This window comes from Ostrea edulis, chromosome 10, assembly GCF_947568905.1.
Source record: "Ostrea edulis chromosome 10, xbOstEdul1.1, whole genome shotgun sequence".
Lineage (NCBI taxonomy): Eukaryota > Metazoa > Mollusca > Bivalvia > Ostreida > Ostreidae > Ostrea > Ostrea edulis.
Genome location: NC_079173.1, coordinates 22,338,527 through 22,355,682, shown reverse-complemented (window position 1 = coordinate 22,355,682; position 17,156 = coordinate 22,338,527). Strand labels below are relative to the sequence as shown.

Sequence of the window (17,156 nt, the reverse complement as noted above, 5' to 3'; positions counted from 1 at the left end):
TTTTCAAAGTACAAATTAGAACAACAACGTGACTCAACAAATAGCATGTAATTTAAGGCCAGTCAAAGTCGTTTCCACGCTAAGGAGACACAGAAAACAAATCAATATTTTCTTATTTTAAAATCTCAGACAGAATCACCGGCAATGATGACGTCTCCATATGAGTGAAATATTCTCGAGAGGGACGTAAAACGATATTCAAACAAAACAAACAGAAAAGTGCTGTACTACATCACTTCCTACTATGACGTCATACGGACTGCAAATATCCAATCTATACCCTCAGAATTCGTCAGCGACATTTTCATAAGGTAAGGCGGAATCAATATTGCTGCTCCAATCCTGATTCATCGTCATTTTAAGAAATTGATACCATTCTGTGCACTCTCGAGATTGTTGCACTTGGAATATTTGAATCCTTATTCATGCGATGAACTGAGAGCATTTGTACAGCAATAACTGTATTATATGGTGTCCGGATAGGGCCATTTGCGAAAGCGAGACTGCGCGTTAGTCACAACACGCCGTCACGCCAACAAGCAACGCACCTTCGCGCTCTCACGCCAACAAACAACGCGCCTTCGCGCAGACAAGCAACGCGCCGTCACGCCAACAAGCAACACGACGCGAAGGCGTATTGCTTGTTGGCGTGACGGCGCGAAGGTGTGTTGCTTGTTGGCGTGAGAGCGCGAAGGCGCGTTGCTTGTTGTCGTGAGAGCGCGAAGGTGCATTGCTTGTCTGCGCGAAGGCGCGTTGCTTGTTGGCGTGAGAGCGCGAAGGCGCGTTGCTTGTTGGCGTGACGGAGTGTTGTGACTAACGCGCAGTCACGCTTTTGCAAATGGCCCTATCCGGACACCATAGTATTATGTACAGAATACTGTTTCTTCTCATCTTGATGATATTGTCTCAATTTATCTAGTGTTCCGCATCGAAGTCGTTTTATTGACATAATTTATTTTCCTCCGTATTAAGCAATATATTATATACATATAATGTGGCGTCATAGTTAAACCTACGCAGTGCTTGTCACATGATCCAATGTAATCAGTAGTTACATTATAATATTTGATATTTTGCATTTACATTGTACAATTTTTCATTTGTATTGTATAATTTTTCATTTGTATTCTATATATATATATATATTTTTTTTTTTTTGCATAATGTTTCATTTGTATTGCATAGATTTTCATTTGCATTGTACGATTTTCCATTACAATTTTATGATTTTCAATTGATATTCTATATTTTTCATTTGTATTGAATAATTTCATTTATATTGTATCCGAGGTATTGTTATTTTGATTTGTTACGAAGGATTTCATTAGTCAACGTCCCTTCGAGAATTTTTCATTTGCATTGAGACGTCACCAACTATAGGTGAAGTACCACAAATTTAGATCTATGCTTAGCGCTTAGGGTCGTAGCAGTGATGGTTCTTTATCGTGCTAACGCTTGCTGTGACACGAGATCTCTGCTTTTAAGGTCATCTCTGAAAGACCCTTGATTCTCACTCCTAAATGCCGAGCGTTTGGAGAAGGAGCAACCATTACTTATGTTTATATGTCTTAGGTTTGATGGCACGAGCGGGTTTTGAACTCACGACCTCCCGGACACGAACCAAACGATATATTACTGAAGCTACGCGATCGGTTCCGTGCAGGGCGTAGCTAGCAATGACAGATCCAGCGCCGGACGCAGATCTCCCTCCCATGGTCATTAACATGATCTATTTTTATAGAAATGCCTAAAAAGCATGTACGTTTTGTGTTATCAGAACTCAGTAGTTTCGGGGGACTTCGCCCCCTGGCCCCTACCAAGAATTTGCCCTAGACTATCTAGCTGCTCTCAAAACAGCCCCCGGACACCAAACCCTTTACTGCATCCTCTCATTTCTAGATCCGCCACTTGTTAAACACGGGGTTGAGTTTTATCGCTATTCGCAATAGGCGCATAAAATTGAAAAATTCAATTTTTCAAGGGGAAACTAATACTTCATGTCATTGCATTTAGCAAATACGGTACATGTCATATACTTTCCTGCGAGATGTGGCTCATGAACTTTACCTCGTTTAAGCGTTAACTTAAGATTAAACCAATGGAATCCTTTGTAACAAACATAAATAAATAATCCCTTGGATATACATTAAAAATGAAAATTGATTGTTTTTGTTTACAATTCAATAAAAGGTTATAGAATACAACTAAAAGAAAAATTATACATAAAAAATGGAAGATAGCCATAAATGAAAATAATACATATGAAAAATTATGCAATAAAAATGGAAAATGTACAATAGAAATGAAAAATTATTACAATGCAAATGAAAAATACATAATAAAATGAAAAATGATACAATATGAATGTTTTTCTTACTGATACAAATGGAAAAGATCAAATATTGCTATGTTTGACATGCCATACATATTGAAGGCCTCCGACAGCATAGCGCAGTACATCGAACGATAGGCAGTTGTGGTAGATATAGGAGGTCGCTGGAGATTCGATTTCTTATCTGTAAAAAAAAATGTATTCATTTAAACCACGGGTTATTGAAGTTAATGTGCATTTTATATAGTGATTAAAAAATAAGAGCAGGGCACTTATTTTTAAGGCAAAATCGGGGGTGGGGAGTTTCGGGTGTTTTTCTGAATTATTGAGTACAGATGTACCTGTAAATATATTCATATCCTCGGACTGTTTCCGTCGTACATCTATAGGTAAATGGTATATGCATTGCACATACTGTACTGTATTTAAGCATTGGATGATGAGAATTGATAACTGTAATATGAAAATGTTTTGAATAGATCTGGCTTTACTTTTCATTGTTGTGGTGACAGTGTTTCTGAGATTTCCAAAGTGAAGAACATCGAAATCCATCCCCTACAAATAGAGAAGAGAACTTTATTCAAATGATACACATCTGACAGGACTGTTACTTTCACTTTGAATGTCGGGCGCTTAGCGAAATAAAAGTTATCATATGTAATAATGTTAAAGTCAATGGCACAAATGACGTGAACCTCTGCTGTTATACGGCGTTGAACGCCATACATAAAAATTTTTTTTTTGGTTTGTCGATTAACCATTGATCAGGATTCGATGTATACAACTTTCACTATTTTGCAACAACAAACTTCTGGGCATTGTAAACCTTATTTATTACATGCAAATCTTGATTCAGTGCTCCCTTCACCACAAATGTTTGAATATAAATCTGCATGCATATAGGTAGGGGTTTACCAGATCAGCATGACTTTGCACATTGTTTTGTGAGATGTCCGAAAACAGAAAAGATTTTGAAATATTGCATTATTTTCTCATCCTTCAGTCTCAAGGGAGGCTATGGACGGTGATGTTAGTTTACATGTATGCTATATGGAAAGAGAAGTAACTCTTGTAATGGATACTTTATCTCCCCCTAAGGGAGCTCTTCATATTGTTTATCTCCCCCTAAGGGAGCTCTTCATATTGGAAGTCTGATACAGTGTATGGAGTGATACTGAATAAAGCATGGTCTAACAATGGTAGCAGAGTGTGGTTGAAAGGAAATTAGTGTATCATAGTGTCAAAAACAGTGTAAGGAAGTGTGACATTTAAAAACTATTCAGAAAGAATTCAGTGAATGTGAAAAAGTGCAAAACTTGTGGACTAAGAAAATAAGAATGTCAACAAAAATCCCCCCCCCCCTCTTATGACCCCAAAGTGAAAACTTATGAATTGTACAAGCAAGAAATGTTAGCATGGAAAGAGGTCACAGAGTTAGATAAGAAGAAACAGGGAGTTGCTATAGCCTTGTCCCTTCCTGAAAATGATGAGTCCAGGATACGAGGAAAAGTGTTTGATCAGCTGAACTTGGAGGATCTCAAGGAAGAAACAGGTTTGAATACCTTGATTGAATTTTTGGACAAACATTTAGCGAAAGATGACTTAGCAGATAGCTTAGAGAAATTTGAAGATGATGAAGACTTTAAAAGGTCTGATGGACAGTCCATTAATTATACGATATTTATGCATTTGTGGACAATAAAAGTGTCATAGATTCTGTGCATTCTACTAAACTTGTGGAAGACAAGAGACTTCGAATTGATATTGCAGCTTTGGCAGAATCAGTCGCGCAAGGGGAAGTAAGGAAAATTCAGTGGTGCTCTGGACAAAAACAGTTGGCAAACTGCTTAACAAAGGCAGGGGCAGATGGTTTGTGTGTCTTGGAGATTCTACAAAGAGGACAAATGTTGCCAGACTTTGTACTTTAAAGTGACAATGTTACTGTTAATTCTAAAACTAGACAAACTTTAATTCTGAACTTTTATTTCATTTTGGTTAGGTTCAAATAAGCCTTAAGAAAAGGAAAGTATAATTAATGTTAGTTTACATGTATGTTATATGGAAAGAGAAGTAACTCTTGTAATGGATACTTTATCTCCCCCTAAGGGAGCTCTTGATATTGGAAGTCTGATACAGTGTATGGAGTGATACTGAATAAAGCATGGTCTAACAGGTGAAATTCACAATTATTGTTAATTGTCCTAGCAGATGCAAAAAATAATAACAATACATAATTGGTTTGATAATTGACTTATAATATTACGTCATATTGTAACAGAGAAATTGGAAAGTGTTCCAATGTTAATGCATCGGACACACACCGCATGTCACCGGGCAAAACCGATCATAACTCTGCACGTCACCGGGCAAAACCGATCATAACTCTGCACGTCACCGGGCAAAACCGATCATAACTCAGCACGTCACCGGGCAAAACCGATCATAACTCAGCACGTCACCGGGCAAAACAGATCTGAACCCCGCACGTCACCGGGCAAAACAGATCATAACTCTGCACGTCACCGGGCAAAACAGATCATAACTCTGCACGTCACCGGGCAAAACAGATCATAACTCTGCACGTCACCGGACAAAACAGATCATAACTCTGCACGTCACCGGGCAAAACAGATCATAACTCTGCACGTCACCGGCCAAAACAGATCTGAACCCCGCACGTCAACGGGCAAAACAGATTATAACTCTGGACGTCACCGGGCAAAACAGATCATAACTCTGCACGTCACCGGCCAAAACAGATCTGAACCCCGCACGTCAACAGGCAAAACAGATTATAACTCTGGACGTCACCGGGCAAAACAGATCATAACTCTGCACGTCACCGGGCAAAACAGATCTGAACCCCGCACGTCAACGGGCAAACAGATCATGACACTGCACGTCAACGGGCATAACAGATCATGACACTGCACGTCAACGGGCATAACAGATCATGACACTGCACGCCAACGGGCATAACAGATCTGAACCCCGCACGTCAACGGGCAAAACAGATACTCTGCACATCAAAGGGCAAAACAGATCTGATCCCCGCACGTCAACGGGCAAAACAGATCATAACTCTGCACGTCACCGGGCAAAACAGATCATAACTCTGCACGTCACCGGGCAAAACAGATCATAACTCTGCACGTCACCGGGCAAAACAGATCATAACTCTGCACGTCACCGGGCAAAACAGATCATAACTCTGCACGTCACCGGGCAAAACAGATCATAACTCTGCACGTCACCGGGCAAAACAGATCATAACTCTGCACGTCACCGGCCAAAACAGATCATAACTCTGCACGTCACCGGCCAAAACAGATCTGAACCCCGCACGTCAACGGGCAAAACAGATTATAACTCTGCACGTCACCGGGCAAAACAGATCATAACTCTGGACGTCACCGGGCAAAACAGATCTGAACCCCGCACGTCAACGGGCAAACAGATCATGACACTGCACGTCAACGGGCATAACAGATCATGACACTGCACGCCAACGGGCATAACAGATCTGAACCCCGCACATCAACGGGCAAAACAGATACTCTGCACATCAAAGGGCAAAACAGATCTGATCCCCGCACGTCAACGGGCAAAACAGATCATAACTGCAAGTCAACGGGCAAAACAGATCGTCACTCCCGAAAATAGTGATCACAATAAATGAAAACATACAAGAATGATGTTCTAATATTCTGTATAGAATTACATAATTTTCTATAACTAACTATATAAGCTTATACTGAATAGACACTATAATTTTCACCTGTTGATACTTAACAAATACATAGTTTATACATTGATCAGGTTGCGAGCGGTCAAGCATAAAAGAAGCAGTTATAATAATTAAATTTAAAAGAAACAAAACAAAGCTATGCTAATTAAATTTGAAAAACAAAAACAAAACACACTTAACACCCCCCCCCCCCCCCCCCACACCCAGGATATCTTGCTTAGCATGTACAGAAAAATCAATAATTCATCGGTCATCATTTTGTTTCGTTTCTACCTCGATATCTTTTACTCACGTGAAGACCAGCTCCAAGGTTACCGTTTTACACGTACAATATTTTCAGTAATTCATTCTCTACTGTATATGCACCTTTTATGAGTCAGAAAAATAAGACACACCACATCTACGCCGAAACACACAGACACCACCAAATCATTTCAGACCAAAACAGTCAGTAACTTACGAATTGTACCATGTTGTCAGAGAGTCCGCGTTGTAACTTACGATGTGTACTATGCTGTTTGAGAGTCCGCGTTGTAACTTCGATGCGTACTAGGCTGTTAGAGTGTCCGAGTTGAAGGTTGATTCAGAAGACGTCGAGTCCTTACATCGACACCAGAATAGTATACAGATACTACCTAAAATAAGAGAAAGGACCACCGGGACGCATATCAACAGAACCTGGTACTCCGTACTGTTCATCTTCCCAACGACTGGCAATCTTCTTCTATTAACACCTTATGATGTTTATTTCATTATGAACTTTATATTCACCCGAGTAAGGATGATTAACGTCATTGTAATGCATTGCAGGCCTACTTTCGAACCATAAATGGAAGAATAACCACCGGTGACTTTTCATGTTGTTCACGGCTTTATTGGCTGACCGGTGCGGCTGCTGACTAACGTTGGTCCGCCCACCTGTAGATCAAGAAATCGATTCTCGGCAGGGGTTCTAATCCATCCCCGCGAATACTTTCTAATTAAACTGCTTTCTTGGTTAGATGTCAAAGATTTCGACTTCAAAATGCTACTGAACCTATCCTTTACTTATCTTTCATTACAGTTTATTATTCTGGTGTGATATAAATCCTCAATTAACAACACATGAACATGTAATATGACTTGAAAATTGTAAGCTGAAAAAAAAAGTAGCGATTTTTTCTCTCGCAATTTTGGAAGACCTATTACTGCACCAATAGAAAAATAAATTGATACATTGGGTACTTACTTAACAGTGTACGCTAGAGCACAGGGCCTTGGCTTTAGGATCCCCCCCCCCCCCTGAATCCTTTTATTTCGTTTCGGTAATTAATACATCGTTTAAATTACGCCCCCTGCAAATAGTATCATATCAATACAAGGAACGAAAGTCGCCATCTTGGAAAAAGTAAACGATGTACCTGTCGCCGGTTGACACACCTACTTTGAGGGCCATCTTGTCAAATCGGTCTGAAAAGAACGGAAGTTACTACATCGCAACGGCTGGCTACAGGGAAAGTGTCAAAATTTTTAAATGTTAAAATAGGCATACATGTTAAAAATGCCCTCGGCATTCTTAATAGTCTGCCCCCTCCCCCACTCATTGATCATTCGTTATTGGGGTCCCATTCGGACATGTCGAGTGCGCGAGACATTCGAGGAGTTCTGATTGATTGGGGTCACCAATAACGAATGATCAATGAGTGGCGGGGACCAGACTACATTCTTAACAGATGCATGTCCGCTTAAAAATCGCAGTAGCATCAAATTAAAGACTATATTTTTTGACATATATACAGTTGCTTCTTCAACAAAAATGGAAAACGAAAATATTCATATCTAGTGATTTGGTAGCTGACCTGTTTTTATATTCATATGAAGCAGAATTTATTTTAAACAATATCTTGCTGTGGCCTTCAATACGACATTTAGATATATCGACGACGTATTTTCTATTGGATCCGGGTTAGAATAGGTCCTCAGTACCCCCTTGCTTGTCGTAAGAGGCGACTAAACGAGGCGATTCTTTGGATGAGACCGCAAAAACCGAGGTCCCGTGTCACGATAAAGATCCCTCCCTGCTCAATGGCCATAAGCGCCGAGCATAGGCCTAAATTGTGCAGCCCTTCACCGGCAGTGGTGACGTCTCCATATGAGTGAAATATTCTCGAAAGGGACGTTAAACAATATTCAATCAATTAATCATTCTATTAACAATGCTAATTTTCATACATAAGTCGATTCGATACATCGAGTCATTACTTCTGCTTCATACATAGATATTTTATTGAAAATATATACTAACGGCAAACTAACAACTTTATAATAAACGGGGTGATTTCAGCTTCTTCACTGTCAACTTCCTATATTTATGTAGCAATATATATTCCATTATTACCTTCATATGGTGTTTGTATCTCTCAACTGATTCGATACGTAAGAGCGTGTTCTGCGTATGATCAGTTTTTAAATCGAGGCAGGCTACTGACAAACAAGTCGATGGTGCAGGGGTTTCAACAGTCTCGTTTGAAGTAAGCTTTTCGCAAATTCTATGGTCGTTATAACAATCTACTTTGGCAATACAACCTATCATTGGGTCAAATGCTGTCCGACTTGTTTCATACGGATTGCTAGGCCGTTCTTGGCACACTGATTTTGACTACGGTTAACTCCGTTTACCTGATCAACATATAGGTTTCACGGCGGGTGTGACCGGTCGACAGGGGATGCTTACTCCTCCTAGGCACTTGATCCTACCTCTGGTATATCCGAGGGTTCATGTTTACCCAACTCTCGGATATACTATACATGTACATGCGAGTGTAAGGAACGATAACTCTGGGTAGGGATTGGAACCGTAATTTTGTCTACACCATACTTTTTTGTATAATTTAATACTTACAAAATTACCAGTTCCTGTGATTTGATGTACGTCGCTGTTGGGAGCCATTCTTTCGGAAACTTCCGAAGGTGAAACCGATTCAATATTCTATCTATTTATTTTTCTGCATTACGTTTTGGAAAAATCATTTCAAATATCCATAAGAATCCGGGTTAGAATGGGTCCTCAGTACCCCTTGCTTGTCGCAATAGGCGATAAAATGGGGGCGGCGAGGGCCCGTGTCACAGCAGGTGTGGCACAAAATAGATCCATCCCTGCTCAAAGGCCGCAAGTGCAGAACATAGGCCCAAATTTTGCAGTCCTTCACTGTCAATGGTGACGTCTACATATGAGTGAAAAATTCTGAAGTGGGACGTTCAACAATATCCGATCAATCAAATATCGACATAGAAAAACTTAACTGGAAATAACAATTTTAATGGACTGTAAACCTTTGCGATTTTATTTAGTTGTATATCTTTTTGTTTTGCGATAAAAACAAAAAACAAAGAAAAAACAAAAAACGGAAAAGAAGATAAATTGCAATACCATATCCATTATTAAATCTTAAATCGATCGTCGGAAATCAACGATCCCGACACTACTACAGAATGATGAACTTGGACATTTGAAACATTTCAATTTGTTGTCACAACAAATGATCAACACAAGAGGCCCATGGGCCACATCGCTCACCTTGACTCATATTTAAAGATTTTTCCTATTCGCATGCAAAACTTTGATCCCTATTGTGGCCCCAACCTACTCCCGGGGGCCATGGTTTTTACAAAATTGAATCTGCACTGTGTCATGAAGCTTTCATGTGAATGTCAACACATCTACGTAGACTATCGAGTTAGGCACCCCTCGGCCTTCCAAATCTGATATATATATATATATAGCCTACATATCATTTGACTGCGATAGCGATTTCAATTATGTTCATCAATGAAAAGAAAACTGAATGCACGGAGATGCAACATGTGAAGCCAGATATTCATAATATATATATATACAGTGTGATGGCCTATACAGAAAATGTGTGGAAGTAAAGCCGCAGACGATGGGTGGATCTCGACTGTATCTGGAGGACTTAACTTCGTAATTACTGAAATCATTTAATGCAAGGTTTTTGTAACTTATTCCTCACATGGTTGCATATATATTCAGGTTCATAAATTGAGCATATAATCTATTTGAATCTTTGGGGACAAAATCGATCGATGTTTGGAACCCCGATTCCGACGATGGCGCGCGGATCTGGGTTTTTATAATATTGTTTGAAATAATCATATTGTAATAACTTTGAATAATTACTGGTTTTGAAAAAAGACAATGGAACAATCCACAAATATAATTTTTAAATATTACGATTTGTATTAAACCTATACATTGGAAAAATATTGAATTTCGTGCATGGGATGCTTTGCAGAACATAAAGTAAAAATTCACAAATCCCCCAGGCCTCGATCCAGAAAAACTTTTAACTTCTATGAAGTATGTAATATACTAATTTACAATTCATTAATATTTATTGGATTGAGGCCTGGGGGTTATAAATTTTTTGGGTGTTTATTGTTGGAAATTATCAACTTTCACAAAAATAACACAACTGCTATGGGTTCTGCATTTTAGAATTTCAATATGCGTGAATTTTCGCGGAAAAAACCCACACTGGATTTATAAAGAAGAAAGTCTATGCTATACCATACCATGATGGAAATTTGGATTGAACATACAGGGCTTTATTTGGGTATTCATGGCTCTTGTTCCTTCCCTGGCCAGTGATTTTCCCTATATATTTGTCTATAAAATTTTGATCCCCTATCTTACCCCTGGGAACCATGACTTTTACAAACTTCAACCTGCACTATGTCAGGAAGCTTTTGTGCAAATGTACCTGCACTATGTCAGGAAGCTTTTGTGCAAATGTAAACTTCTTCAGCCTAATGGTTCTTCAGGAGTAAATTTTTTCTATTTATTAGTTATGTAAAACTTTGATACCCTATTGTGGCCCCATCCTAACCCCAGGGGTCACAAGTTTCAAACTTGAATCTGCACATGTCAGGAAGCTTCATGTAAATATCAGCTTTTCTGGCTCAGTGGTTCTTGAGAAGATTTTCCCTATATATTTGTATGTAAAACTTTGATCCCCTGAGGGCCCAATGCTTTTTACAAACTTAAATCTGCACTATGTCAGGAAGCTTTCATGTAAATTTCATCTCTTCTGGCCCAGTGGTTCTTGAGAAGATTTTTAAAAGACCTCACCCTATTTTTGTGATTACCTCCTCTTTGAAGGGGGCATGGCCCTTCATTTGAAAGTCCTTCACCCAAGTCTGGTTATAATTGGCCCAGTGGTTCTGGAGAAGAAGTCGAAAATGTAAAAAGTTTACAGACGGACAACAGGCGATCAGAAAAGCTCACTTTAGTTTTCAGCTCCGGTCAGCTAAAAAAACATATGATGGATTTGGCTGAGCACTTTACATGTCTACTGCTGACATGAAAATTATTTGCTTTACGTCCCCTAAAAAATTTTTCCCATTCGTAAACAGTAACTACCATAGTAAATGTATCTACAAATACTAGCAAGTCCAAGGATATGGCAACAAATGACAAGAAAAAAAACTCTTTGCTATGGGGAAATAATTTATTTACGACTCTTTCATTTCACGCAGACGACGCACAGCACTTCTGACTGTTGCGGCAGCTGTGGTGCTGAAAAACAAAATCAATAAATTAATATCCCATGTCAACAAATTTTAGGCACCTGCATTAACAAGAGGCCCATGGGCCTTATCACACACCAGACTAGAGTCAACTTGGCCCTGCCGTTATCAAAATCTTGTGATTCTTAAGATTCTTTAAAAAGATTTTATTTTTTGATCTTTATTACTTGGAAAAATATTGACTCCAAAGAGTCATGACATAAATATGTAAACAAACACCTAATTAACACAGCCAAACATGCCCATGGCATTCATTGTTATCCAGTTAAGATCCAAGTGGAAATAATCCTGTTTTATTATTGGTGAGTATATGCTACCACCACCTTGAGAGATCAATTGATTCAATGCTGTTTTCCACCACACTCCACAATTTTTCAGTTATCTGGTTGCGCCCAGTTTTTATTGGTGGAAGAGAGAACCCAGATACAATGCACCTGGGAAGAGACCACCGACCTTCCGTAAGTAAACTGGGAAACTTTCTCACTTACTGACGCGAGCAGGATTAAAACCTGTGCCAAACAGAGATCAGAGGCCATGTGATTTTGAGTACGATGCTCTAACCAATTAGGCATAGAGGCCCTTCGAGAGATCGAAAGTGAAAAACAATGAAATGTTTTACAGGACCTAAATTTCACTTTGAGAGACTAAGAGCAATTTAATGAGGTATGCTACACCAGAGAAATTTGATATGGATGAAAAGTGAAGGATCTGTACAACAATATTTTGAAACTGAAAACTTTCAAATTTACTTCATTTCGTCAAAAAATGCAGTTTTAGTTTAAAGCAATCTGAAAAAAATTAAAATCCTTGCTGGACCCTAACCTGCAATCTACAGTTTGGCAGTAGACGTTCTAGCCTACTTAGCTACTCAATGATTTTTTAAATGAATACAAATATTGCCGATATTTATATTTTCATCCATATTCTAAAAGGAAGCCAGCCATTATGACGATGTAGAGTACCTCCTTAAAGGGACTGGTTCACGATTTTTGATAAAAATATTTTTCATTTTTGATGTTAAACATTAGAAATATAGCTCATTTAATGTTGACAGCCAAAATTTTGACCTTCTGAATGCAAGCATAAATGTAATATTTTAGCCTTAAATATGTGTTATGTAAACAAAGACTCGAGTCTTTTTATGTAAACAAACAAACAAGTGAACTATTGATTTTGTAATATAATGCATCTTAATTTTGCATAGTCACAAATTTTAACTTTTAGATGACACATTTCACCCCAAAAATGCTTGAAATGTGAGATATATGATAATACTTAGATCGATATCCATTTCTTTTGAAAAATTCGTAAGCAATAGCATACCGCAATCTTTGTTTACAAAACAAATAATAAACTCTCTAAAATGAGCTTCTGTGATGATGTATCACCTTAATTTTCATGTTAAATCTTTCAAACACATTAGACAGTAGATTTTGATCATTAAAAGTGAAAAACAAAATTTTGGGTAAAATCGTGAATCAGTCCCTTTAAACAAGAGACCCAAGGGCCACATCGCTCACCTGAGTCACCTTGACTCATATTTAAAGATTTTCCCTATATATTTGTATGCAAAACTTTGATCCCCCTTGTGACCCCATCCTACCCTGGGGGCCATGATTTTAACAAACTGAAATATGTCAGAGAGCTTTCATGTAAATATCAACTTTTCTGGCTCAGTGGTTCTTGAGATGATCTTTCCTATATATTAGCATGTAAAACTTTGATCCCTTATTGTTGCCCCATCATACCCCCAGGGGCCATGATTTGAACAAACTTGAATCTGCATTATGTCAGGAAGCTTTCATGTAAATCTCAGCTTTTCTTGCTCAATGATTCTTGAGAAGATTTTTCCTATATACTAGCATGTAAAACTTTGATCCCCTATTGTCGCCCCATCCCAACCCCGGGGGCCATGATTTGAACAAACTTGAATCTGCATTATGTCAGGAAGCTTTCATGTAAATCTCAGCTTTTCTGGCTCAGTGATTCTTGAGAAGATTTTAAAAATATTTGCATGTAAAACTTTGATCCCCTATTGTGGCCCCATCCAACCCCCGGGGGCCATGATTTGGACAAACTTCAATCTGCACTATATCAGGAAGCTTTCATGTAAATTTCAGCTTTTCTGGCCCAGTGGTTCTTGAGAAGATTTTTAAATGACCGCATCCTATTTTTGCATTTTTGTAATTATTATTACCTCCCCTTTGAAAGGGACATGGCCCTTCATTGGAACAAACTTGAAAGCCCTTCATCCAAGGATGCTTTGTGACAAGTTTGGTTGAAATTGTCCGAGCGGTTCTTGAGAAGAAGTATAAAATGTGAAAAGTTTACGCCGCCGCCAGACAACAGACAAATTTTGATCAGAAAAGCTCACTTGAGGCTTTGGCTCAGGTGAGCTAAAAATCATAAAAAGAAAAAAATTGGGACCTTGTTTTTACTTTGAGAGATTGAAGTTCCAGTCATCAACAGTCACTGTTCGTTTCTTCTTTTGAGTCAATGTAGCAATTAATCGCTACTTCTGTAAAGAATCGCCACAAGATGGCGGCCTACAGGCTTATCTTTGCTAAAATCAATGTTGAAGTTCTAGAGAGTGTGGTCTGTATTACCTGTAGACCCAGGCTCCTCCTGCTACGGTCTTCCTACACCGAGAGCAGCTCCAGATCCCCACTGCTTGTCTCTTCATGGCATCCTACACAAATAAAGTATTTTCATAAATATCATAGACGATATTCATATCGTAATTTAGCATGCGATTTCCTACGGATTTTGCAACTACACGTACAGTCTTTGTGAAAGGCATTGTACGGTTGAACCTGAGCAACGTACACTGTCCGAGTTCCAATATGTCCATCTACCATGTTTTTTTATATAATAAAACACTGCTTCAATTCAATTGTGTAAATGATTACGACTAACACAGAAACGAACTTCACAGTAACATACTGGTAATCATTTTCACTATACAGTAAAACCCAGGTATAAGGAAGCGCTATTATGTAGATGTACACGCCGCAGGGTTGGCAAAAAGTGGTTATTTTAAATGTTACGTAGCGATTATGGTAAATATTGTAATTCATCACATGCACTACCAGTTTATAATACTGATCCAACTGCACATGCTTTTTTGTCTTAATAAGGAATTGGCCCCAGCTATTAACATCAAATTGGTCCCTTGTAATGAATTGGTTATTTCTGCGAATTTCCAAACAGTGTAAAAAAAATTCCCATTTTTATATAGATATGGGACTAAAATTGAGCAAGTTCATGTGGACTGATGGGATACCTTTAACACTATGAGGATCAAATAAAAGGTTATCAATCTTTAGAACTACAGCTATGATCTGAATTTACGCTCTACACTGATATAGTCCACCAACCTTTCCACAGAACTGACATGTGTATCGAGAATGCTGGGAAATTTCCATTCTTTTAATGGTTTTTCTGAGGGAAGCTCCATATCGGGTTCCATACTTCCCACAAATTCCAACCTTCTTTGTTCTCTTTGCCTGTTAATATGAGAAAGGTGAGATTAGAGTGACCCAACAACTGAAAATACAGTAGAGAGCCTATATATTTATTATATATATACACACACATATATAAATAGATGTGTGCTGTGTAGTCCATACCCACTCGACATTTACACTTGTTCACACCCATGCTTGTCATTCCTATCCTCCATTTATTTTAGATGACCCCTTCCCAAGCAAACTATATCTATAGCAAAAACTTTGGAATGTTCTGTAAAAATCATGAGACTTCTCAAACACTGAAGAAATGATGAAGTAACCACTTATAATACAAGCACCAGTAGTTGATGTGGTGGATTTGAACTGGTTGAGAACACTTCCACAATCAGGGCTGTCAATCTCTTTGAATTGGGTCCGATAAACGGACCCTTCCCAATTGGGAAAACCCTCCAAAATTCCCAATTTACTTATCTAGAAACTCCCAATATCACAAACTGTTACATTGTGTGTATAAAAAGGATTAAATCGTGTTAGTTTCGTTTTTAATTATATTTTCCCAATCTGACCCAAAACATCGATAATTTTCCCAATCTAATGGGACCTGAACCCTGTACCAAAAAGGACAGTGACAGCCCTGGACTATACCAAGATCTCATTAAAATATGATTATCCCTCTTTAGCAAGAAAATAAATGTAACCATAAACAGGTGTTTGCAATGCACACTCCGCGTTGGGTGAAGTGTCTCTATAATACACGTATCAACACTTCGCGAAAGTTACGTCCCTTGTCCACCATCTCCCGGATAAAAATCGTATTTCCCTACGTTGGCCTTTGTAATTTTCCTATCTGTAGCTTTGACATCTGTTATTTTTCCATCAATTGCAGTCAACTACAATATGCCCCATATTGGGGCAACCCATTAACTTGTATGAAAACTTGGTAATTGGCTAAAATTCAAAGTAATAACATCTTACATTTGGTAAGGTAAAGAAGGAAAACTTGGTTTTTCACCGATTGACCTTTGGCTGACCCCGCAAAGGGACGTAACTCACGGCGAAGTGTTGATAGGTGTATTTGATAATAGTCAAGAAATTTCATATCAACGCTGCTGTATCAGAGAAGGATGAAATCCAATGCAAATCATGAGTACTTTTGTTTTTATATTTGCAGTAGACTAGTATTGGACATCCTTGCATTTTTTTCATGATCAGATGTACAGAGTGTTTTTCTTGGTTTCACAAGATATATTATTTACTCTTGCTGAAGAGGGATATTCGCACTTTGGCGAGAAGATTTTGTCATACAGGAAGTGTCCCCTACCTGATGAATGTCATGAGGTATTATCATGCATCCAATATTCAAAATACATATGATGAGCATGTCATGTGTTGATTTCCTAGATATCTGTGGTTTGACATGTATTAGTTATACCGAACCTCAAACTCCATGGTTTGTAATGTTATATGTATATCGCTAATAAATTCTAGGTTAATTCATATTAACCATATAATATATTCTCCGCTGCTCGACCTAGTTAATTTAGTTGCCAAAATTCATGTAAAACTAAAGATTATTACCATGAACAAAATGACCTTTCTTCATTCAAAAGAAATTTCTCTAACTTTCAAACCAGAGATGACTTCAGAGTTTTAGAAAGATGTTTTTTTCAATGCATTACATTTAACAGGAATGAAACAGTGTCTGCACATAAGCGTAAAGGTTAATTTGAAATATATATATTCTACTTTAACGATCACACATCACTGACCGGCAATTGAATGCACTGCATCTGCAGTATACATCTTCATGATATTACTGTAAGATGACGGTATTTAGATGAGATTTTTATTGATAGAAAACACCATTTAACACATACCATGATTCTCCCCCAATTTATTTTCTAAGAGGAAGTAAACAGGAAAATGGAAAACTAAAACCAACAATAATTCCGGAATAATGTAATTAAAATAAAACAATATTATTGTACTAATCATAAGTATTATTGTTTATTGGAAAAAA

At 38.2% G+C, this 17,156-nt stretch overlaps 1 protein-coding gene and 1 long non-coding RNA gene across 2 annotated transcripts; both read right to left on the bottom strand.

The window, feature by feature from the left end:
- Positions 1–2,354: 2,354 nt before the first annotated feature.
- On the bottom strand, positions 2,355–2,887 carry LOC130051043 (uncharacterized). Its single transcript, XR_008799451.1, has 2 exons — positions 2,674–2,887; positions 2,355–2,516 (listed from the first exon to the last, which is right to left on the bottom strand). It is a non-coding gene; the product is annotated as an uncharacterized LOC130051043 (long non-coding RNA).
- Positions 2,888–11,568: 8,681 nt separating this feature from the next.
- Positions 11,569–17,081, bottom strand: LOC125665539 (60S ribosomal protein L37a). Its single transcript, XM_048898221.2, has 4 exons — positions 17,014–17,081; positions 15,044–15,172; positions 14,273–14,355; positions 11,569–11,655 (listed from the first exon to the last, which is right to left on the bottom strand). Exons 1-4 carry the CDS (start codon positions 17,014–17,016, stop codon positions 11,592–11,594), a joined length of 279 nt encoding a protein of 92 aa, XP_048754178.1. The 5' UTR covers positions 17,017–17,081; the 3' UTR covers positions 11,569–11,591.
- Positions 17,082–17,156: the final 75 nt, after the last annotated feature.